The 25,983-nt window shown below is 45.3% G+C and overlaps 1 protein-coding gene across 2 annotated transcripts in view; it reads right to left on the bottom strand.

Moving 5' to 3' along the window:
• The window catches only part of TBXAS1 (thromboxane A synthase 1), a 163,737-nt gene extending 140,282 nt beyond the window's left edge, over positions 1-23,455 (bottom strand). Inside the window, exons 1-2 of one of the 2 annotated variants that reach the window (XM_043873103.1) lie at positions 23,185-23,453; positions 42-219 (exon numbers count right to left, since the gene is read on the bottom strand). Coding sequence is in view for 1 of the 2 variants with exons in the window: in XM_043873102.1 (XP_043729037.1) it covers positions 23,185-23,273 (89 nt within the window). In the remaining variant the exon portion in view is untranslated. Of the gene's footprint in view, positions 1-41; positions 220-23,184 lie in introns of both variants that reach the window. The other variant, XM_043873102.1, reaches the window with a different exon arrangement.
• Between the last annotated feature and the right edge of the window lie 2,528 nt (positions 23,456-25,983).

The following is a 25,983-nucleotide window of genomic DNA, read 5'->3' as shown; positions in this document are numbered from 1 at the left end:
GTGCAAAGCACCGGGGGAAGCTACAGGGAGGCGGTACTTACAGCCTTGCGGACCCGACACGCAATCAATGGCTAATGACAAGCAGCCAAAGCAGTATTTACGTGATGACTCCTGCAGCAAAGAAGCGTCACGTGTCAGAGGGTGTGCCAGTTGAACTGTGTTTTGATCACTTAAGAGCACGTCTTCTGTCCAGCTATTGGATGGGGCATATTTGTCGAACTTGGAAAAAAAAAAAATGGCAAGTGGTCCTTAGGCTTATTATTTTTTCCCCCAAGGCTAGTTTTCCAAAAGCAGGGCCCTCCAAAGCAGACCAGTTTCCAAAAATCCAGGAAACTGAGGACAGAGGTGCAGCAGGGGAAGGTGCTGGGAGAGGCTGCTGCCTGGAGAGGAGGGGTGTCCTGGGGGGGGGCCCCCCCGGAAAGAGCCAGCGCTGGGGGTTCCTGTGGAGGAAGCCCTGGGCACTGTGCGCTCTGCTTCCCCAGGTGTGCCTTCAGGCGCCCGGCCCCACCCAGCTGACACCATCCGGGAATTAAGGAAGAAAGCGGAGCCAGGGGGAGATGGTGGTTAAGTAGGGAGGGGACTCAGAGTGAGGCCTCAGCCCAGCCTCCGCCTCTGCCTTCACCCCCCCGGTTCTCCAACACTTCTCCTGGAAGAATTCTGAAAGCCGCATTGCCCTTTCGCACCAGTGAGAATTAGAGGAGAACGATCGAGGTAGTACCCAAAGTAGTTTCACAATATGAACATACATGCGACCCATCTTTCTATTTTAAAAATAGGACAGAACAATTGAATTGTGTGACAAGGCCAGTGCAGTGGCTGATATTTATGGAACACTTCTGGATTTTTTCATGTATTGGTTATTTGACTGAATTTAACTAGACTGAGCTCCCCCTCCCCATTCGGGAAAACCAATGACATCTATAAATACAGCAAAAAATCTCCCCCTGAACCTCTCTTCTAGCAAGGAGAGGGAAAAAAACAGTCATGACCTAGTGCGTTAAAAAGTATATTTATAGTAAGTATTTCTAAAATAAAATATATTTAAGTGCATTACACTCTACTTGAATTTATAAATTTAATTTCATATGTTTACATGTTTTAAAGTGAAAACCTGCCTCTTTTATTTAGGCCTTGAATTTCTTATGTGTCAGGGATTGTCCACTCAGACGTAGCATTCTGCAGAAGACCCCGCCACCCTGCTTGCCCCAGGAGCTGGAGAATTTGTGACTTTCGAGGAAAAGAGCAAGCCAAAGAAATTTTTCCCAGCTCCCTTCAAGCAAGAAGTTTACTTCTGTGAACACTACTGTGTTGCCATTGCGCTGAGACCTACAACTTCGCCCACCAGAATACAGTTGTCGGATGGGAAGCTTCTGGCTTCCAAGACTCAAGTGGCCCAAGATGAATTTTTGTGGAGACGGAAAAATTTCTAAGCAGTCCCAGATCAGCAGGAGCATTGCCATGACACATCTGAAAGGACTCTTACACCTGCTGGACAGGTAAGTGTCCAGGGCACAGCCCAAGTTCATTTCTCTCTCTTCATCTGCCAATTAGTAGATTGGGCCTCACTGGTAATTGTGCTCTCAAGGTAATGGCTTGTTTAAGTAATTGATGATATTTTTTTGCCTCACTGGGGAATCTTAGCACATCAAAAGATGTTGAGAAAGCCAAGACTCACCTAGAGTCTGAATTAATCACTTTGTCAAGCACAACAAAGGCTGTCTGGCTTTGCTAATAATCCCAAATGGGGTAGCAACCCTCCGTGAAATAAGGAAACGATGGTGTCTTTAATTAATGTTTCAAAGAGCTCAGACTTGCTCTTTCACTCCCTTGATTTTTGTGAGAACGTGGAGAAATGTGTGCAAAACCAGCCTTCTCCAGACTTCTCAAGTGCAGGGAGGGCAGGAGACCTGGCTTTCAAGTTCATAGAAGATCCGAGGGCTTCAGTGGATCACGAGGTCAGCGTGTGCAGCTGCGGCGGGGTCAGAGGAAGTCAGTCCCAGGGTTGCCTCCGTGGGCAGTCCCACAGCCCTAGTACTTCCCCTGCCCCGGGCTTGGCCCCTGAACACTGCCCTCCTTCCCCAGCATTGCTGCCTCCACCATTCTGGACAGCGCCTCCGAACCCAGCTGCCCTCCAGTTGCCTTTCTGGTCTTCGTCTCTCAGAAGGCTCTTCACAGGCGGCTGAAGACTCCCGGGCTCTGGACAGGCCCTCACACCCCCTCGTCCCTTCCTCCCTGCACCTCCCAGAGCCCCCCAGTCAGGTCATATGGAGCAGGTCAGCGCCCTGGGGGTCAACACATCCAGAATGGGAGGCTGGGTGTGGCAGGGTGTCGGTCTGAGCCCAGCTGCGTGGTTGTCTTTAAAAGGACTTTGACAACCTTAAGACTGCTTGGAAAGCCAATGGGGTCTGGAAGTGGCTCAGCTCAGCTTGGCGATGCTAAGAGAGTGTGGGGACCATTCAGAGGGTAAGGCATGTCTGACCCCCAGAGACTGTATCCTATGGAAAACCAATAGGGAGGGGGGTAGGGAGGTTTCCCTTGGACTTGGGGAAGCCCTGCTAACTGCCTTTGGTATGCTTCTATCTTACCTAGTGGCTCCCTGTGGCTTCTAAACTGTGCCATTTGGAAAGCATTTTTACTTCTTTATTTATACTTTTTGGCTTCACTGTGTCTTCAGTGCTGCACGTGGGCTTTCTCTAGTTGCAGCGAGCAGGGCCTACTCTCCAGTTTGCGGTCTGACGGCTTCTCATGGCTGTGGCTTCTCTGGTTGAGGAGCACAAGCTCTAGGGTGAGGTCTTCAGTAGTCGCGACACACTGGCTTCGTTGCACCATGGCATGTGGGATCTTCCTGGACCAGGGATTGAACCCACTTCCTCTGCATTGGCAGGCGGATTGTTCACCACTGGACTACCAGGGAAATCCCTAAACTGTGCCACTTTTGACTCTTGCCGTCAACCCTCATCTGCCCTCAGTCACCATGGACTGTCAATTCTACCTTCAAACCAGCTCTCTAGAGAACGCTCAGTTAGTTTTCTAACTGGCACTGCCCTATTTCAGGCCATCATTGTCTTTCCCTTGGGCATGGACTCTTCAGCAGAGTCCTGAATTGGCCTCCTAATCTCTCTCTCTTCCCTCATCTACCAATCTGCCGTTCATGCCAATGCCAGAAGAATCTTGCTAACAGGCAAATCTGATCATGTTGTAGATCAGCTCAGAATTCTTCACTGGCTCCCTGTCACTTTTAGACCAACTCTAAATTCTTTTATTTGGAGCATAAGACCTTTTATGATCTTGCCCCAGCCTGACTTCTCAGGCTCGTTCCAAGTGACCTCTGTCCTCAAGCCATTTTTCATGACTTGGACATTTCTAGTTACAGACATTTCTTTCCAGGCTCTTACCCAGGTTCTTCTCCAGGGCCAGGACTAGGGTGACACAACAGAGGCATTTAGGATGCAAAACTAAAGGAGGCGCTTAATCCCAGGGGTGTGCAGATGCTGACGGCTCTCACATAGCCCTGAGAGTGAGTGCCCCCTTAAATCTTGTGTCCCAGGTACCTGCTTATCTCACCCTGGTGCCAGCACACTCTTCTCTGCCTGGTATACGCATCTTCTTTCTCCACCTGGCAAGTCCTGAATTCTTCAAGTCTCTGCTTGAGGGCTGCCTCCTCCAGGAGCCCACGCAGATTATCCTGGGCACACGGACATTGTCCTTGGCCACTGGCTCCCTTGTGGTAGATGGATTGCACACCGAAAGCCTAAGAACTCAGTGTATTGTTTGTAGGAATATAATCCTGCCTAAGGTCATTATTTACTGTACCTGATTCTGTTTCCATCATGTGGGCTTAGTCATCTGTAGTTAATCCTTTTGTTTTCGAGAAGTCCTTGAAGAACCCTTTGCATGTTGTGAAAGAGGGACATCTGCCTTGAGTGAACCCCAACAGACAATGACATTTGAGCCCAGAGAGGGCAGAGGGGGCTACTTTTACCTCCATATCCTGCATAATAATCACCAACAGTTACAGACTATTTCCCAGGGACCAGGAGCCGTTCTAAGTGCTTCATACATCAACTCATTTATTCCTCTCCATACTGTGTGTGGGAGGTGCTCTTATGATCACCATTTTGCATTTGGGAAAACTGAGGCTCAGAAAGATTAAGTCACTCACCCAAGGTTGCACAGCTAGGAAGGAGTGGAGCTGACATATAAACCCAGGCTGTCTGGCTCTGAGCCTGTGCCCTTAGCTAGCAGCCTGTCTCTCATTTTGCATTTGCCGAGCAGCAAATTGCCTAGAGCTCAACCTGTCGACAAGACAGGGGCTGTTGGAAGCTTTGCTCACTTCTGTAGAGTAAGGACTCTGATTTACTGGTGAAAAAGTGGATGCTATTCACGGGATCCTGTTATCCCTTGAATATCAAGTGATTGCCACTGAGTCAGCAGGGTTCCAAGACTTGAGACAAAGGTCAATTCAAAGGGGAGACCTGGCCTGTGCAAAGAATAGAGGAACTGTTTTTTGATCCCTTGAGGTTCCATATTCATGAGTAATCACAGGTGGGATAAGGAGCAGTGGATACTTATACTAGATGTACAGAATGACTCTAAGTTATTTTATAATGAGCTTAGTAAGCATTCAGAAAACATTTGCCAATTGGATGTGAGGTATGTCTTTATAAACCCAGGCAATATCTTTAACTTTCTATTGCACCATGACCAGCCCAATAGCCTGGAACAGGAAACAGTTTCCTGGAACAGGAAACTTAATTCTGCCTCCCAGCTTGGCGGCCAACTTAAAGAGCTAAGGATATCAAAATAACAAAAGAATATTGTGAGTGTTTCAAAAATATTTATAATCCCATTGCATTTTGTTTGTTACTGGAATCCCCAAATCTTTGTATTGACCTAATTCCGGACAAATTCACTCATTGGTCTTTGATCACCTCATAGCTACCATGATCAACTGAAGGTCCAACTGGGAATTGTGTAAAATTATGTCAAAAGGCAATACTCTAGTCTAAGATCACCAAGATCTCAGTGCCTTCTGCTCAGTGATGTGGTTGGTTCTGGCTCTTATCTGCCCTGGGCTCTGGGCCAGAGGCACAGACCCGCAGAACCTGCCTGATCATCTCCATGTCCAACCCATCTGGGTCTGACCTCTTCTCTGCCTCCTATGTTTTAGCCTCCCATTACAGTCCCTGGTCTTGGCCCTGGCCCATCCTGGCCATTCTTATCTCATCACCTGTATTGGTTATCTAGTGCTATGTAACAAATTAGCCCCAACACCTAAGTGGCTTAAAACAACAAACATTTGTCATCTTACACAGTTTCTAGGAACCTAGGAGTATGTTACCTGGGCAGTTGGGGGTGAGAGTTTTTCGTAAGGGTAAGTCAAGCTGTCAGCTGAGACTGCAGTGATCTAAAGTTTGCCTTGGGCCTAGAGAATCACAGTCATGTTCCCTTATGTAGCTGTTGGCAGGCTTCATCTTGTGGGCCCTTCATCAGGCTGACCAACATGGCAGCTGGCTTCCCCCCAAACAAGCAACCCAGGAGAAAGAGCCCATGATGGAAGCCTCAAACTTTCATAATTTGATAAAAATATATCCTTTTTCTTGGTCTTTTTGAGCTGATTACTAAACCTCATGAAGCCTGTAAGCCATTTCCTTCTATGATGAGATGTAGTTGTTCCATTCTTCATTCCATAAAGATGCTTTTAGTGTGAACCCTGAGCTAGATGCTATGGTACATCCCCAAGGGAATAGATGTCCACTTGGCTTTTACCAAAATAGTAAAATCAGGAAAACTTCACACTGAGGTGAAAACCAATGGCTATTAGCAGCTAACATTTACTAAACATGTGCTATGGGCCAGGCATTGTACCAAACACTTTATAAACATGGCAGCCTTTAATCTCCACCAACATCCTTGTTATGTCCATCATATAGATGGGGAAACCGAGACTTTGAGCCCACTGGTCAGTGGCCAGCCTGCAGCCCGATCCTAGTCTGTCTGACCAAAGAGCCTGAGCCTCTAGCCAGGCCTTTGACTGGTCTGTTCTGGATCAGCAAGGCCAATGAGGGGAAGGAGACCACAGTCACCTCCTAGGGCTACCATAACCAAATACCACAAACTGGGGACTTACAACAACAGACATTTACTCTCTCACAGTTCTGGAGGTTCTGGAAGTCTGAAATCAAGATGTCGGCAGGGCCTTGCCCACCCTGAGGCTCTGAGGGAAGCCCCTCCCTGGCTCTTCCTAGCTTCTGGTGGTTGTTAGAAATCCTTGGGGTTGCTGTGCAGATATATCACTCCAGTCTCTGCCTCCATCCTCACATGGTGTCTGTATTCACGTCACGTCCACTCTGCGTGTCTCTGTGTCCAGATCCCCTTGTAGGAGGATATCAGTCTTGGATTAGGACTCACTAGCATTCAACTTGGTTGCCTCTATAAAGACACTGTTTCCAATTAAGGCCTTATTCGGAGGTGCCAAGTGACTATGAATTTGGGGAGGGCGAGGGAACACTAACGCTACTCAATCCAGTATAAAGACCATCAGAGCTGTCACCAGCCATGGAAGAGGCCAACACATGGGTAGGTGGATGGGGACAGGTCTTCTCCTCCACCCTGGAGTCAGAGGAGGTGACATGGAAAGCAACTGACTCTCATGAAAGAAAATGCTAATTCAAAATCATTTTTTTCCTGGCTCACTTTGAATGTTGGACTTTGTTTGTTTTTTTGGTGGGGATTTTTGTCTATCGGGGATTTTTCGGTCTTTATTATTGGTATGCTAACTAATCTATATTTTAGTTGTTTGAGTCAGCATATCCTTTTTATAGGAAAAAAAGGAAATGAAATTGATGGCTGATTTTGGATTGCAAGAGCACCTCCCTGTTGAGACTCACCAATAACTTCCTAGAGGAGAACGTGCAAAAGCGTGTGACCGGGAAGAGCATGGCTCTTTTGATCTTTCAGAATCCAGGTTCAGTTCACCTTGTCTCACAGGCCTTGTGATGCTGTGACACACCCTTTCTCCTTTCAGCCTCTAGCCAGCACCACGGGAAATTTTCTGGAAGGGCAAGTGATCATCCTAAAACATTTTTTTTTCTTTAATAACTCAGTAGGGCCCCAGCATCCATGAGAATATTTATAGTAATTCTGGAGCTGTTTATGTTTCCAGCTGTAGCCATGTCTTGGCATAACGTCTTACATAAATGTATTGCCAAGTATAAAACAATGAATTTGTCCCAAACAATGGAGCTCACAATCTACAAGGATGTCCCCTGGTTGTTATAGTTCAGGGTATAGTGAACACAGCAGACTTTAGGCTTTCAGGCTTCCAGAGTACTTCAGAAATGTTCCCCTCCAATTCTGCTTTTTCAGACTCAAGTTGGATCCTCTATGTGGCAGCTACTCTCTTCCCCACCCCATCCCTGAATCAATATTTACCCTTCTCAGGGTGAGTTGTAGCTCCATCATTGGTCAGTTCCTGATCTCCATCACTTATTCAGCTAAAAATTCTTGGGTTCACCCCCAGGCTCAGTCAAGGTCCAAGCTGAGCCCCTGCACTGGGCGCACACAACCCTGCTTCAGCCCTCCTGGGGCTAGCTCCTCACGGCCAAGACCTACTGCGACTCACCACCTTGGAGTCTTGTCAAACTTCCATCCATGTCTGTTCTTTTTCCAGAAAACATCATTGTTGTCGTTTACAATAAAAATCCAAACTTCCATTAGCTTTACGTTTTTGTTTTGCTTGCTCTTTGTTTGTTTTTATCTTTGTTTCTTCTTTTGTTGTGTCTACTCACTCATGTCCTCTTTCTCCTTTGTCAGAGGTCAGAATCCACATGGGTGATCTTTGGGCATGTGGTAGACTGAATCATTCCTCCCAACTCGTCACGTCCCCCGCCTTTATCAAAATTCTACATCATCAGAGGAAATATTGATACTCTGAAGTATCAATACCTCCCACTTCAGTGGAGTCTTCTTCCTCACCTCATTCATGTTAGACTTTCACATGCGATTTGCTTTAACCAAAGAATACAGGCAGACATTAACATTCAGCCACTTTAAGGCTGAGCCCTGAAGAGACATTGCTTATTTCCTCTAGCATTTTTTTTTTTTTGCCATCTCTCACAGGCTTATGGGATCTTAGTTCCCCAACCAAGGATTGAACCTCTGCAGTGGAAGCACAGAGTCCTAACCACTGGACCACCATGGAATTCCCTCCTTTTGTGTTTCTTGCACTCCTATGATCTACCAGAAGTAGAACTTTCCTGAAGTATCCTCTTCAGCCTGTGCCCCATTACAAACCCATGTGAAGCAGATATGAATCCCACCTACAACCTGGAACATAGCTCCCCCAGCCAACACCCAGACCATGAGAAAAATTAATGTTGTTGTTTGCCAATGGGTTTGGGGTGGTTTGTTACACAATGTTATTGCAGCACCAGCTGACTGATAGAGGTCAGTTCATGTAACTTCTCTTGACCTTCATTTCCTCATCTGTAAAAGGAGGCCATTGGACTGTATTTAAGGTGCTTAGGCTTTTCTGCACAACTATACAACTGAGACTCCTACTGTGAACTCAAGAGAGTAATAAGGGACTAAGCATATCAGAGTCAAATACTGCAAAGCGCTAAAGAAAGACAAAGACTGGGAAATGTGAATTCTGTTCAGGAACCATAAGTTAGTGGTGGCCTTGGAGAGAGTCCTTTCAGTGGACAATGGAGAAGAAGCCCCATTGCAGGGCTGAGGGTAAACGGGACTTGAGAAAGTGAGGAGTGTGGGGTCTTGTCTGGAAAGAGAAGGGTGGGATGGAGTGGAGGTGGGGGTAGAATACATAGTCCAAGAAGAGGTGGTTGTTGGTTGGCTGGCTTACTTGTATGCTTTAAGATGGGAGAGAATTGAACTTGCAGAAATATATTTCCAGTGTCATAATAAGGGCAAAATGAAGGCAGAGTCTTGGACCAGAGTGTGCAGAAAACCAGAGGTCTGGTGTATGAGAGAGACTAGAGTGAGAACTTACCAGGATTTATTTGCTATGCATCATTTACATGTCAAGTTCTCAAACCCAAGGACAAGGCAAGCATCAACCAGTGAAACAAAGGCCAAATGAAAAATATTGTATTGGTCAAAAGTTCATTTGGGTTTTTCAGTAAAATGTTACAGAAAAGTCCAAATAAACTTTTTTGGCTACCAACAGAATCGTGCTGTTATTGTTCAAATCAGAGGATAAATGTAAATTTTGTCATGGGAAAATTTGAAAATTTTCTGAAAAGCAAATTGAGTTTAAAGCTTCATTTATAGAGCACTTTTCAAGAAACAGATTTTTTTTTTTTTAAGTTTAAAAACCTACAAGTGAAAGTGAAAGTGTTAGCCAGGTCAACTCTTTGTGACTTTATAGACTATAGCCCACCAGGCTTCTCTGTCCATGGAATTCTCCAGGCGAGAATACTGGAGTGGGTAGTCATTCCCTCCTCCAGGGGACCTTCCCGACCCAGGGATCAAACCCTAGTCTCCTACAGTGAGGGCAGATTCTTTACCATCTAAGCCACCAGGGAAGCCTACAGCTAAGAGACCAACAGTTGCATCAATAGGCTAGTAATAATATATGTTGATGTAAAAGTTACCATTAGCAAAGTGTTCCTACTCCTGTCAAGGAGACAGGAAAAGGATGACTGTCTCTGCTTTACCACTGGAAACTGAAGCTCAGAATGGCAGCTGACGTTCCAGACCTTCTTCTTGAGAGAAAGGGCACCCCCTCCTCCTTAACGACCTTCTTTCCCAATCACTTCTAAGCCTGCTGCACTCTGGTTTTTGTTCTCACCACCCCCAATTCCAACATCACCTAAAACTTCTTAGCTGCTAAATCCAGCAGTTATTTTTTAAACTTCATCTGCCTTGCTCAAGACCAGAAGCTCCCTAATGGTATAGGCCCAGGATCGTTCAAAGTGAGGCCACGTGGTTGAACTTTAGCTCTCTTTACTTTTCACTTCAGTGCAGTCCTCGAGATCATATGAGAATTCCAAATGGTGTTTTAAAAAAATAAATAAAATTAATAACCAGGACCCACATGATTATTGTTGAGTACAAGCCTGCAGTTAATAATGGGGTGTGTGCATGTGTGTTAACTTGCTTCCGTCATGTCCAACTCTGTGCGACCCTATAGACTCTAGCCCACCAGGCTCCTCTGTCCATGGGACTCTCCAGGCAAGAATACTGGAGTGGGTTGCCATTTCCTTCTCCAGGGGATCTTCCCGACCCAGGGATCGAACCCATGTCTCTTGGGTCTCCTGCATTGGCAGGCGGTTCTTTACCACTAGCACCACCTGGCTAATTGTGGCAGTGAATTCTTTGAAGTTTGCAGTAGTGTTTTGTAAACACAAACAGCTAATCCACATCATCCTGTGTTCTGTTTGCTAAGTTTGGGGTCATTCATTTAACACATGCTGACTAATATCAACCTTCCCAGTGGTAGAGAATCCACCTGCCAAGCAGGAGATCCAGGTTTGATCCCTGGGTCGGGAAGATCCCCTGGAGGAGGGAATGGCAACCCACTCCAGTATTCTTGCCTGGAGAATTACAAGGACAGAGGATACTGGTGGGTTACAGTCCATGGGATTGCAAAAGAGTTGGACACAACTTAGCAACTAAACAGCAGCAACAATAGCTAACGCTTATTGACCACTAACCATGCCCAGCACTGCTCCAAGTCTACTCAAAATCCTTCCAACATGCTATGAGGCGAGCACTGTTATTATCCCTATTTAACAGTGGGGGAATCTGAGACACAGTGACCTTACCAACTTCCTTAAGATCACAAAGCTAGCCAAGGCTTGAACCCAGGCAATCAGACTTCAAAGCCCAAGCTCTGAGACATTACATACATGGGGGAAAGGCAGCCAAGAGTGAAATATTTTTAGTGTGTTTTTAAAAGCAGTGTTGATGAAGTAACATCAGTGAAAGTGCTTGAGAATAGTTTATTTTCCTAAAGATGTTCAAAAGTCACCTTTGCAGTAAGATTTTGTTTAGTAATCCTTCCTTCATACACTGTACAGAGATGAACTTCAACCCACAGCCTAGTGACACCTGAATTATAAAGATGAAATCCTTCACTGAGATCCAGAGTTCAATGCAGTGAAATTTTGTTATATAACAAGTGAGGGTGGCAGCTTGGTTGCAATGATATGCATTTAGAAATAAATGGAAATTCTCTATGAGGATATTCATAGCTTCAAAGAACAACATGAATTTGTGTCTATATATGCCAAGCATGTGCCACACAAAATCCTATATACTGTCCCTCTTAATTCAACTTTGTCAGCAAATAAATGAGTGGCTATTACCCAAAAGAAATGTACAAGCACAGTGCCGGGCACTTAAGATCCAGTCCTGCTTACCTTCTAACAGGGGAGCCAGGAAAGTGGTTCGAGAGAGAGAAGGCACGAGGTGTGGTGGGGCCAAGATCACAGGGATGCAGGGCTCTCACCAGAATGAAGGAATCAAGAGCATCCCAGAAGAGGGGAGGAAATGAATGGCATACAACACGATGTGTGGAAGGAATGGAGGGAGCAGTGAGCAAAGCGGCAGTTGAGGAGGTGACCATGGGGCAGCGGATGAGAACAGGTTGGACAGGGCCTCCTGTGCCAGCCGAGGAGACCAATTCCGCAGGCTGGGAGGGCTATGGGAGGGCTTTCTGCCCCAGTGGTGAGAGGCCGGTTGTTCTTTGGGCTGCAGATGTGAAGGACAATTTTGAGGGACACAAGACAGGAGACAGGGAAACAAGATGGGTGCTTATTTCCAGATGATCTTGAAATCCACAACTCCAGGAGTAGAAGAGCAGATAGAGGGAAAAGAATGATTCAGGGACCACTTAGGAAACAAGACTGGGTTGACTATCCAGGCAAGGGAGAGCTGGCCTGGGGGTTTGGGTGGAAAAAATGCCATAGTTGGAGAGCCATGGACGGTCAGCCCTCTCTTATCAGCGAAAAATCTGGCAAGGATGGAGTGACGTACCCAAGCTCCTCTAGGGGAAAAGTGTACCTGCCCTCAACTAGGAAGGCCTTGCTGACTCACATGGTGCCATACTTCTCCTGAGAACTGCCGAATTACCTCCTTCTATCATCCCTTAAATCATGAGACGATGCTAACAATTTCGGTCACTCTCTGTACAGATAGCATTCAAACCATCAAATGTATAGCTGACTATCCTTCACGATGCTTACAGCCTGAGGATCTCAGATGCCTATTGATTTGTAGAGATAGGAAGGGGGTACATGAGATATTTTCAACATTTCAAAGAGCCTCAATAGAAATTGTGCCTCTATTGACAATAAGATTGTGCAGGTTAACAAAAATGTCAAGTTTCTTTGCTTTGGAGTAGAATTATAACTGGGTATACAAATGCCAGTTCTCTCATTGATCACTATTCTCATTGGCAGGGTTTCCATCAGCTTGTCTTCGAATAATTAAAATGAGAAAATAAATCAATCATTACTTAAATATACATCACTGTTTGGACAATAGAACACAGGACCTATGGGGAAATAATATAAACAAATATGCTGGTGAAGAGTTTAGATAGCGTCGCTTTGAACTATGGGGATTAGCGGTTAATAAAACAGTGAAGGATGAAGGGTTTGTCCTTCGATGCCTCTGCTGGGGGCTGGGCCTCCCCTCCCCCATGCTGTGGTCAGGATACTCTGCCTACTCGGCAGGCGTTCTGTGTTCCCCACATACCTCATCTTCTAAATGGCTGGGTTCTGCCTTCTATCCCATCTCCAACTTCTGCATCAGAGCTTTGCTCCTCTATTTCTAATGTGATAATTACTTTATCTGAGTTCATGGGCATGTGATCCATAGCCCATCAATGAGGTAGAACCAGCGCACAGCCTGGAAAGCCTTCGGCAGTCAGTGAGAACATGAACAAAGAAGGAATTTACTCTTTCAATGACCCATGTGCAAGGCATTCTGCCAGAAGTTGAGGTCATGGTGCCACAGTGTATCCATCAGAGCACACACAGATGCTCACACACATACCCACATACACACAGGACAGCGATCATTTAGAAGCTGTGCCATGCATGTGGTCATTAAAGTTTACTGAGCAGCTACTATACACAAGGCACTCATGGGTTTAAGATTCAGCTCCTGCCCTCAGGGCCTTATCGTCAGGCCAGGAAGGAGGACACAGGCGCAGACAATGGAATAGTACAGCGAGTGCCAAGACCGCGGTAGAGACAGAAATTCAGAGGAAGCCAGGCTCGTTGACGGCTGGCCTGGCTAAGGAGAGCTTCAGGAAGGCTATGTTTAGACAAGTGTTTGAGGGATGGGTTGGATTTCCTTTAAACTGAGAGGCAAGGGCATCGGGCAGCGGGGACTGCGATGTGCAGAGTGTGGCGTGAAGGGGCGGATTGTGTGTAGAGGAAGGTGATTCGGGAGGATCCTGGCATACCTCCCGGCTCAGAGGGCAGAGGCAGCTGCGGGGTTTGGTGCCCGGCACTGGCTCTCGCCGGGGGTCTGGGCGAAGCTTGGGAAACAGGGTTTCGGTTGAAGCTGCTATCGGTAAGCAGTTGGCCTTGCCTTCACTCTCTGACACCATTTTCCCAGAAACCTTTGAACCAAAAAAAGAGGGGGCCATCTTTTTTCTGGGACCAAGCTCAGGAATTGCCGTCTGCAGAGGTGCAAGCAAACACGTCTTTGCAAGACTACCTGGGACTTTAAGATGGCTCTGCAGGGTCACCCAGCTCTAGGGTCTGTCCAGGGTGGGGTGTGGGTGGGGACTGTGAAACAGCAGGGCTCCGGGGGTCGCCCCGCTCAGCTGATGTGCCTCCCGTCCCCCAGGCCCCAGGACATTGTGCAGCATCACATATTTCTGGCAAACCAGGGACAAGGTAGCCCTTCCTCGCTGAAGTGCCAATCCATTAGCTGCATGATACCTGCCTCCATCCCCGCTCTTTCCAAAGTCTCGCCTTCTTGTGCAGATGTGTGTCATTTTGGCCAGCAGAAACAAGTCCCTGCCACACTGTTCAGGTTCCCGAAGATGAGGCCCTTGCCTTCAAAGTCAGACGGCGGCCTGTTTGGTTGGTTGTGATCATGATGTTCGGGGGTGAAGGAGAGGGTCCCTGCAGTAGTTTTATTTCTGGAAGAACCACCACCCTCCCAGGGGGAGCAGCAAACAGCTCAGTAAGGCACAAACACAAATCAGATGGTCTGCTTTGTTTATAGAGTGAATGAGCATCTTCTTTCATCTCTGCCCAAAGAGTCAGTGTTACCAATTCCAGAAGCCTGAATTCCTTACAAGATAAAAGGATGTATGACCATAAGTGTTAAGATGATTGCTGCTGTTGTCTTTAAAATGAAACTAAGTTTGACTAAGAGCAACTCATATGTCCAATGAGTATGGCCCAACAGAATCCCCCGGCTTCCAGAAATGGCTCATGAACTTCTCAGTAAAAGACAGCAAGCCTTATTATTTTATAATCACATTTTGCTTGGGATTAAAAATAGTATTACCCAGTCTAATTGCCTAGTTGCCAAAATTTGGGCTGTTTTTGAAAAAATCAATCTGTTCTCAACAAAGACAATGATTTGTGCCTTGAGGGTGGTCGAAAGACTGCATTCACACACCAGGACCGTTTCCAGAGAAAAGTGCTAAGAATGTGTTTTCTGATATGGCATATCTGCAGTAAGGTTTCAGCCTATCAGGAAAATGCCTTTGAAGGTCATAAAATTCATTTGGCTGTGTAAGTTCTGATGCGTATGCTAAAATAATCAGTCACGTTACTTTATAGTCACACCCCGTCCTCTTGTTCTGGAAAATCAATAAAGCAAGAAGAAGGCTGGGGATATTGTGTACAACTATTTAAAAGAGAGAAAACAAAAAATAATATTCTGGGAAAATGGTCCTCAAGGAAACACAGACCTAGTTTTCATAAGCAGGCTCAATTTTATCTCCAAGCTCATCACTGAATTATTAAACCGAAGTACCCATCATATCCTAGACAGAAGCACAAAAAAATAAGGAAACAGCATGCATCTTTTCTATGATGCTCTGGGGCACCGGAAATTATCCATGGCCTCTAAAATGTATTTCTAAAATGTGGCCATTATTCACACTGTGAATGGTCTGTTCCACCAAACCTTACAAAGCCCGATGTTGCCCTCACTTCTGACACCTTCCCACCTGACGTGTCCACCCTCCTCTTCTCTGCTAGTGCTTCCCTGCATCTCAAGACCCAGCTCAATACCTTCCTGCTTTCCAAAGCCACCTGTGCCTGGCTGATGACCCAGAAAGGCTGAAGGAATAAGACAGGAAGATGAGAAGCAAGAATCATGCATGAAGCTACAAGGAGGCCCCCAAAAGCTGCCTCCTGAGGGTATTTTCTGGGCCCTGGGACACTCAGCACCATAGGAACTGCCAAGGAGGAAGAGTAGGGTGTCCGGGCAGGAGAGGGAGCAGTCCTTAGCGGACCCCTTGGGTCTTATCCAACTTGTTTTTCACCAGCACCAGTAGCAGCTAGATTTAGCACACATCAGCCCAGGCAAGACCATCAACAGATGAAGCAGTCATGGAGTAAATCTAGAAGGTACTGGGTGGCCTTTCATTTTGTTCATTGTTTCCTTTGCTATGTAGACGATTTTAGTGTGATGTAGTCCCACTAGCTTATTTGTGATGTCATTGCCAGTGCTTTTAGTGTCATATCCAAAAAAATAATTGCCAAGACCAATGTCAAGGGGCTTTTTATCTATGTTTTCTTCTAAGAGTTTTTCAGTTGTAGGTCCTACATTTAAGTTGTTAATCTGATTTGGGTTTATTTTTATTTATGGTATAAGGGTCCAATTTCACTCTTTTGAATATGATTATCTAATTTCCCCAACATCATTTATTAAAGAGACTATCTTTTCCCCATTGTCTATTTTTGACTTCTTTGTCAAAATTAGTTGACTGTTTGTTTCTGGATATTTTATTCTATTCCATTGACTTATTTGTCTGTTTTTAATTCCAGAACCACATGTTTTGACTACTATATCTCTGCAATATAGTTTGAAATCAGGAATTGTGATGGCTCCAAATTTGTTCTTCTTTCTCAACAGTGACTTTACAATTCAGTCATTTGTGGATCTATGCAAATTTTAAGATTTTTTTCCTATTTCTGTGGAAAATGCCATTGGAATTTTGATAGGTATTACATTGACTCCATAGATCACTTTGGGTACTATGAACATTTTAACAATATTAATTCTTCCCACATATAAACATGGGATTTTTTCCATGTATTTTGTGGCTTTTTCCATTTCTTTCATCAATGTCATATAATTTTCAGTGTACAGATCTTTTACTTCCTTGATTAAAGTTATCCTTAAGTATTTCGTTCTCTTTGATGCTATTGTAAATGGGATTGATTTCTTTTTCAGAAAGTTTGTTGTTAGTCTGTAGAAATGCAACTGACTTTTTAATGTTGATTTTGTGTCCTGCAACTTTAATGAATTCCTTCATTAGCTCTGATGGTTTTTGGTGGGGGGGAGTCTAGGATATTGCATGTATAAGATCATATGCTTTGCAAACAGATAGTTTTACTTCTTCTTTCTAATTTAGATATTAATGGTTTCCTTTTCTTGTCTAATTGCTCTGCTAGGACTTCTAGCATTATGCTGAATGACAAAAGTGGGCATTCTTGTCTTGTTCCTGATCTTAGAGAAAAGTCTTTCAGCTTCTCACTCTTGAGGATGATGTTAGCTGTGAGTTTGTCCTGAACTATGGCCTTTATTGTGTTGAGGTACTTTCCTTCCTAATTTGTTGAGAGTTTTTAACAGGAAAGGAAGTCAAATTTTGTCAACTGCATTTCCTGCATCTATTGAGATAATTGTAGATTATCTGTTAATGTGGTGTATCTTCATTCTGTTAATGTGGTGTATCACATTTATTGCTTTGCATACATTGAACCAACTTGCATCCTGGGAGCAGGGGTTTCTTTTCTTTTTTAAATGTTTATTTGACTGTGCCAGGTCTTCGTTGAGGGATGTGGGATCTGTAGCTGCAGCATGTGAAATCTTTAGTTGTGGCACACAGGATTTTTAGTTGCGGCATGCAAACTCTTAGTTGTGGCATATGGGATCTAGTTCCGTGATCAGGGATTAAACCTGGGCCTTCTGCATTGGAAGCTCAGAGTCTTAGTACTGAACCACCAGGGAAGTCCGAGTGGTTTCTTTTAAATATGGTCTGAAATTAGATGTAGGTCTAGAGTTAAAATCTAGTTTTTCTACATGTAAAGCAAGCTCTATGAGAAAGAAACTTCCAGGTACAGACAGGGATGGACCTTTTCATTGTCGTAGAAGGCAATGGCATCCCACTCCAGTACTCTTGCCTGGGAAATCTCATGGACAGAGAAGCCTGGTGGGCTGCAGTCCATGGGGTCACAAAGAGTCAGACACGACTGAGCGACTTCACTTTAACTTTTTACTTTCACGCATTGGAGAAGAACATGGCAACCCACTCCAGTGTTCTTACCTGGAGAATCCCAGGGATGGGGGAGCCTGGTGGGCTGCCGTCCATGGGGTCGCACAGAGTCGGACACGACTGAAGTAACTTAACAGCAGCATTCACAATTTAATTTAACCTGATCTTAGGATGAGACTTAGAATGAGAAAGCTGAGCGCCGAAGAATTGATGCTTTTGAACTGTGGTGCTGGGAAGACTCTTGAGAGTCCCTTGGACAGCAAGGAAATCAAACCAGTTGATCCTAAAGGAAATCAGTCCTGAATATTCATTGGAAGGACTGATGCTGAAGCTGAAGCTCCAGTACTTTGGCCACCTGATGCAAAGAACTGACTCATTGGAAAAGACCCTGATGCTGGGAAATATTGAAGGTGGGAGGAGAAGGGGATGACAAAAGGTGAGATGACTGGGATTGAATCACTGACTCGATGGACATGAGTTTGAGCAAGCTGCAGAAGTTGGTGATGGATGGGGAAGCCTGGCGTGCTGCAGACCATGGGGTCGCAAAGAGTTGGAAGCGACTGAGCAACTGAACTGAACTGAACTGAGAATGAGACTTGATCAGAACTCTAACTTACCCTGTTTCCTATTTTAATGTCCATTTAGTTTATACCTCTGGGTCTCAGGCTCCTCAGACTTAAATGCAGCTTGGCATTAAGAGCCCTTCCACCTTCCCCAAACAACTCTTCCTTGTTTAGCCACTTATTGCAACAACCACAGTTTACTTTTCTCACTGCTTCATCAGCCAGGAAGTTCTCCAGTTGTTCCAAATTCTCCTGTATGTTCTACTCCGCTGTTGGAATAGCGAGAGTACGTCTTGAAACCTCCATGTTCAAAGCATAAGACTGCTTTCCTCTTCATTGCTACAGAGGAGGAATTCCCTACTCTTTTTAGTAAAACCTTTTTTGTTGTTGTTGTTTTGCTCAGTAATTGATATTTGTTTTAAAAATATGGAAGATGCAGAAAGAGGAAAGGAAGAAAAAACCCCACAATCCTACCACTATTCCTCGTAGCTCAGTCGGTAAAGAATCTTCCTGCAATGCAGGAAGGTTTGATTCCTGGGTGGGAAAGATCCCCTGGTGAAGGAAATGGTAACCCATTCCAGTATTCCTGCCTGGAGAATCCTATGGACAGAGGAGCCTGACAGGCTACAGTCCATGGGATCACAAGAGTCATACACGACTTAGCAATTAAACCACCATAATTGATATTTGGGCTATTTCCTTACATTCTTTCTCTTGCTTTTTTTTTTCCCCCTGTACAGATGAATTTTTTATTGTGATATAATTCACATGTCATAAAATTCATCCCTTTAAAGTATGTGATTCAGTGGTTTTACTATATTCACTGAGTTGTGTAACCATTAGTGTTATCTAATTTCAGAACATTTTCATCACTCCCAAAAGAAACTCCACACCTACCAGCGGCCACTCCCATCTCCCCTCCTCCAGCTCCTGACAACCACTAATCTACTTTCTGTCTGTATGGATGGGGCAAGTGAATTTGCAGATTATTAAACAGGGAATCCTTACATTCTTTCTTAGGGCTTCTCTGATAGCTAAGTTGGTAAAGAATTTGCTTTCAATGCAGGAGACCCTGGTTCAATTCCTGGGTTGGTAAGATCCACTGGAGAAGGGATAGGCTACCCACTCCAGTATTCTTGGTCTTCCCTTGTGGTTCAGCTGGTAAAGAATCTGCCCACATGACCTGGGTTTGATCCCTGGGTTGGGAAGATCCATCCCCTGGAGAAGGGAAAGGTTACCTATTCCAGTATTCTGGCCTGGAGAACTCCATGGACTGTATAGGCCATGGGGTCACAAAGAGTCAGATACGACTGAGCGACTTTCACTTTCACTTCACTTTACACTCTCTTAATAAAGAAATCCTCATCTTACCAAAAGCTGCCAGTTCATAGGTGCTCTTCAAAGTTTAATTACATTGAACTTAAAATTGCCTCTAGCACTATTCAACTCATACCACTTACTTCTTGGACATAAATCTCTTCCAAAAGTCAGGATTTCAAACAATTTTATACAGAAAATGAGTTTTTAAGATGTTTTGTCATGTGTTTTGATCATGAGCTTCGTGGGCTTCTTGCTACATCCCCAGCTCCATCTCCAACCCCCAGTGGAGTAATCCTGATCCCCTTAAACCCCATTGCACACTGTTCAGCCTCATAACTATCAATTTTAGTGACTGTCATCAAAAAAAATTGTGTCAAATACCATTTGAGGGAAAACTATCAAAATATACTATGCCTAGTTTAGTCTCTTTTTAAATGAAATTGATTCTTTTCTATCCTGCTTTCTAAATTCATACATATACTTCGTAATGAAATGTTTAAGTACATGCCATAGTCTTGCTCTGCAAGGTGAGTGGAGATCCAAACACAGCACACATATTGGGGTCCAGTTAGAACATGGACCCCAAGCTGGTCCAAACTGAAAAGGCCATAGGAAAAGGATGATGCATGTAGGCAGAAGAATTAATACTTGTATTGAGCTGTGACACCTAAGGGAAGAGTCAGCAAGAAAATACCAGTGGAGGTTAGAGCCAACATTCATTAGGCGCCAACTGCATGTGTGGATTGTGGAGGAGTGGGGGACAGAGGTGAGAACAAGGAAAGCCACAGTGAGTGGGACTGGTCAGTGCCGTGGGCAAGCAGAACCTTCAGTGGGGAGGTGCCCCCGAGCTCCTTCAAGGAAAGAGGAGAGGAAGGGGATTCCAAGCATGAGAACAGCAAGAACGGGGGCCTGGATGCGTGGAGCATGTGACCATTCACGGAACTGCCAAGCCCACAGGATGGAGTCAGCATCTGGGGGATGATGTTGCTGAAAGAGACGAGAACCAAAGCCTACATCCTGAGTGCTGAGCTGATGCGTGTGTACTTCTTCACTTTACCTGTCTGCATGAAAGCAGACACTAGAACAGGCAAGTCATGGACAGAAGTTTCCAGAACTGCAGTGAGATACGGGACCTCACCCCTAACTTGAGTGAACCCCCAGGCTGGTGGAGCAGGCAAGAAGCGGTCCTCCTCGTGTTACCTTCCCAGAGTCGAGGCTCTTATCGCACCTTCTCCTGGTCCAGAGGCAGGGGGAACTCTTAACAGGAAAGACTAATGAGTTTAAACCTTCAAAACTGCACCCTCCACAAGATCTCCTTGGGGGCAGATGCTGTGAGGGTCTCTAGCTCTCCCTGAGAGCCTTCTTTCCCACGTGCATATTTTCAAGAAAATGAAATGGGAGGGAGGCCCTGCCTCATTCAAGCCGATGTCTGTTGCTCAGGAGTCTTGGGGATTCCCTGATAGCTCAGTTGGTAAAGAATCCACCTGCAATGCAGGAGACCCCAGTTCAATCCCTGGATCAGGAAGATCCACTGGAGAAGGGATAGGCTACCCACTCAAGTATTCTTGGGCTTCCCTTGTGGCTCAGCTGGTAAAGAATCCACCTGAAATGCAGGAAACCTGGGTTCAATCCCTGGGTTGGGAAGATCCCCTGGAGAAGGGAAAGGCTACCCACTCCAGTATTCTGGCCTGGAGAATTGCATGGACTGCAATTCTCTGCAATTCTTTGTGTCCATGGGGTCACAAAGAGTCAGACACAACTAAGTGACTTTCACTTCACTTCACTTCAGGAGTCTTGTCTGGAAAATGAGTGTTGAGAGCTCAAGGATGGTGACCTTGAGCTGATCCCAGGATAGACCCAGGATAATAAGAACCACATCCACGGCCCCTCAAGGCTGCGGCTCCTCCTCTTCAGCGTCATCCTCCCCAGACACCCAGCTCAGCCACAGTCTTCGCGTCTCCCCCACCTTGGGCATCTGATCTAGACCTCTTGTTTTCTGACTTTGTTCCAGGGCCTCATGCCATGCCTGGCGCACATGAACAAATCGGTAAATATTTTCGCAAGAACAAATAGAAGTCGGCTTTGGCTTCCTATTCAGCACCCCTGTTTCGTGCCTCTCTCTAATCTCAGTGTCTTTGACCCAGGTTATTAGCATGGCCCCAGAACAGATTACAAATGCACAACTGCCTTGCTGAATGGTATGGTGTTATTAGCCGTGACTCTGATCTACGCTGATTAAAAACACCCAGTTACAGCAGCTTATCACTCAGGACACATGCCCCTTTCCAGGACAAGCACAAACATTAATGTATGCAATTCACTCACCCATTCATCAGACATTTATCGGAGCCATACTATATATATCAGGCACTGAGCTGGAAATTAAGACTACAGAAATTGAAAAGACCCAATAAAGACAGAAACAGAAGTGAAGTGAAGTATACAATAGAAACATGGATGCTGTGAGACCACGGGGCCCTCAAACAGGACACACGGAGAATTACAGTCAGTGCACTATTGATGAGAAACTAATATTAATAAGCATATTCATGAGAAATTTTAAATATACCTGAAGCACAAAAGACTTATTTCCCTCTGTGTTTAGGTCACATTAAACGATAGTTAATGGTCCTGGTTGATGTCTACTGAGCACCCAGAACATGTCAGGCACTGTGCTAAGTCCATCTCTGAGCAAAAACACACGGAGATGGATGGAAGGATGGAGCAGGGTGGGGGAGGGAGGGTACCACTTGCTCCTGGGTTTGCATGTGGCTGGTTTCAAGGCAAGATAAGCCACACTGAGAAAAGTTCAAAAGATAATTAAACCAGTTAGAAAGCAAAACAGCACTGGGACTGAAGCTGGGTTTCAGAGCCAATTTCCAAGAAGTAATTTCATCATCATAGAACATCAAACGTGAATTCCATTTTCAGCTATGCAAATTCCAAAAGAATAATACCTCACATTTGCATAATGCTTGATGCTTTTCAAAGTGCTTTCCCAGTTATTAATCGAGAGGAGGCTTTATTACTACCAGAAACGTAAATTGAAATTCTGTTCAAACTCAAACTCTCCATTATTTTTTCCACTTTCCCCTCAAAAACCAGAGCTGCCTAAATCCAGGTGCTTTTGATGGAGTGGGTAATTTTAATAACTTCCACTGACAAGGTGAATATGCATAAATGAAGCATATTGTGGGGCCTCACATCCAGTCTCTGATCAAGTCAGACTTCAGAAAACCCTCTGTTGAATTAACAAGATCACGGGGAGTTCTTTCCAGTTTAAATCTGAGATCCTCCCAGGTCTCAGACTTTGTGGCACTGCATACGCTACATTCATCCCTTTCTATCAAATATTAGAAAACGAGGAAATTAGTTCCCCCTCTTTATCTTTGAACCTACAGAAATCCCTTCACAGTGACTTTCCCATGCACGTCGCCAGACCACGACGCCGGACAGCTCCTTTATCTTTCTTTTTTTTTTTCTTTTAACATCATCAGAACCAAGAGGCTGAATCTTCTGTAAATCCAGACTGGGGAGATAGGATGGGGATGCAAGAAAATACTTCTGCCCAAACCTTGCCAATCTGTTGCTTTCTCCCTCTCTTTCAAACTTAATTATGTGTAGCATTCTCAGTCACTGAATCACCAGCCTTTCCTGACACCTCCATCGCATGCATTAGAGCAAAAGATTAACCAGGCTGTTTGCTTTTAATTCTGAAGCTGTGTTAATACTCAACTCCCTCTAGATTAGAGGGGAAGAAAAACACACTCCCACAGACCCCACCCTGGCTCCAGCACGGCTCCGCGACTGCAATTTCTGACAATGTCACCGGGGTTGGGACATACTGGCTGCACTTACCATTTCAGGAGGGCCAAGAGGACCACGGACAGGGCCACCGTCACCGTGGGGCCACTCACTTCCAGCCTGAAGAACCCTAAGACTTCCATTGTTCCTCAGAGACCCTAAAGCGGTAATACTGAAGAGGAAAGAGAAAGGCTGATCCCCCAGCTGTTACAGGACCCCACAGTCTGCAGACAGAAGACATAGGCAACCAAGAAAATATCCCAAGATGTGGGTCCCCGAAGTGTGCTCTTTCTCAGAAGCGTCTCCTTATAAAGAGGAAGGAAGAGGAGGGAAAAGCAAAGGGTTTCATTGTAAGGCAATGAATCAGCAACTTAATATTCTTCATGACTGTACCGCCAATAAACATTTACATTAACTTCCCCGGGAAGAAGCAGCAGCAGACCTGACCCAAGGTCTGCTGGGAAAGAAAATGGCTTCAACCATAGAATTCTATCATGACAAGTACTTCTTAAAGAAAGAACATGCTTTAAAAAAAAGTTAATTTGTCATTAAATGGTCATATGGGTCAGGAAACTGAACGTCCCAGAAAAATTTGAGGCCAGACTTCAGACTGATGAAAAATGCCAGCTGCATTGAGGACATCTATCCCGCGTTGAGGAAATCCATCCCACTAAGGTCATTTGGGATTCCCTAATAGTTTAGTTGGTAAAGAATCTGCCTGCAATGCAGGAGACCCCAGTTCAATTCCTGGGTCAGGAAGATCCCCTGGAGAAGGGATAGGCTACCCACTCCAGTATTCTTGGTCTTCCCTTGTGGCTCAGCTGGTAAAGAATCCGCCTACAATGTGGGAGACTTGGGTTTGATCCCTGGGTTGGGAAAATCTCCTGGAGAAGGGAAAGCTACCCACTCCTGTATTCTGGCCTGGAGAGTTCCATGGACTGTTAAGTCCACGGGGTCACAAAGAGTCGGACATGACTGAGCGACTTGTGCTTTCCCTTTTCAAGGTCATTTAGTCCATGGGGTCCCCTGGCCCCTAGGGGTTCAGTGGGGTCCCTGCTCAATGCCTAAGGATCTTGCCTCGAGTCAGCCCTCTCATCATGACTTGGAGGATTTCTCAAATGTCTAAAAGCATACCTGTAGGTTTGTGTAAGGGCCCTTTGTTCTAGCTCTGAGCTTATCTGACTAAGGTGGACTGGATTATTTTTTGCTTATTAATCAGCTGGTGACACCTTTAGTAACAGGAAGGGTGTATCAGAGAGGAAGCCGTTCACTCACCATGACAGTCTTTTGTTCATTCATCAAGGGTCGGGGGGCCAGGCTGTATGCTGAGTTTACAGTGCTTGGAAAAGAGAAGCACTGGGCTCCGGAGACTTTTCTCTGGGGACAGACCGACAATAAACAAGTAGATAAATAAATAAGTAATTTTACATTGAGAACAGCATTGTGAAGGTCATGAACACAGGGCTGTGACTGGGAATAATTGGGATAACTCATTAGGAGAGTGTGGGGGGAAATGTGGGGAGGACAGCTTGAAGCCAAGAGCCGCAGATGAGGGGGAGACATCAGGTAAAGTGCCACAGGCAAAGCCTTTGGGCCAAAAAGGTGACCAGATAAAGGCTCTAAGGTGGGAGTGAACTCCCCTTGTTGTGGGAACTGGAGAGAGGCCAGTGGGCCAGCTGGAGGAGCAGCTGGGGAAGGAGGAGACACCACAGAGGCCAGACAGCTCAGAGCCGCAGCGAGCAGCCAGGGCTTCATTTTATGTGCCACTTAGCAGTTTAGTGTGGTCATATTTCTGTTTGTTAGAGTTGTTCTGACCGTGCGTGAAGAATTCATGGAAAGAGAAGCAGGGAGCCGCTTGGAAGATGATTTTGCTCATCTTGAGACGAGGCTGCTCAGACTAGAGAAGGGATGGGAGGAGGAGAGAAGTAGATGAGTTTGAAATCTTTTCTGGGAGACAGACCCCGCAGAATTTCCTGGTGGGTTGGAGGAAGACGGAAGAGGAGGGAGGTGGCATATCTGACCCCCATGTTCCTGACTTGAGGAAACGCCTTTCACTGAGATGAAGAAGGTTGGGAAAAGATGGGGTACTGTTGGGGTCAAAAGTTGGGTTTTGGTGCTGTTGAGATGCCTGGGAGACACCGGAGTGGAGCTGTCAAGTCAGAGAGGAATCTCAGCTGGAAATACAAATAATCCTTAATACTGACAATGCCATTTATGGAGTACTTACTATGTGCTAGATACTAGTCTAAGAACATCCAGATATATTAGCTCACTTAATCCTCATAAGCTACTCTAGGAGGCAATGTTTAATTATTAATCCCACTTTAGAGAAGTAGAAACTGAGGCACAGGAGGTATGACTCCAAAGCCCATACTCTTTATCAAAAGGCAATAGTCAGTCATTCAAGGCACCAATATGCAAATGGTAGTTAAATCCAGATGCATTGATGAGCAACAGCCCCAAATAAGAGAGTGAGCCATGCAAATACCAAATAGCTTCCTTCCAAGCACCTTCGCTATTCTCTAACCATTTGACCTGCCTCCCTGTTTTGCATCTCTAGTTGGGTGTCCCCCAGCGGCTACACCTATCTGGACTATGCCCCATGTTCCAGCCAAGCCCTTTAGGACTTCCTGTCCTCTCTCCATATTCTACATCTCTTTTGTCCCCTGTGACCAGTACCATGTGTGTGTGTATGCGCAGTCACTCAGTTGTGTCCGACTCTGCAACCCTGCGGACTGTAGCCTGCCAGGCTCCTCTGTCCATAGGATTTTCCAGGCAAGAATATTGGAGTGAGTTGATACATAAGTTTATTTACGTAAGACCTCCTGGAGACTTGAACCTACCGACATGCAT

Source organism: Cervus elaphus, chromosome 18 (genome assembly GCF_910594005.1).
Source record: "Cervus elaphus chromosome 18, mCerEla1.1, whole genome shotgun sequence".
NCBI classification, from domain to species: Eukaryota; Metazoa; Chordata; class Mammalia; order Artiodactyla; family Cervidae; genus Cervus; species Cervus elaphus.
The sequence above is the reverse complement of the archived record's forward strand: the minus strand, read 5'-3'. Positions and strand labels throughout refer to the sequence as shown.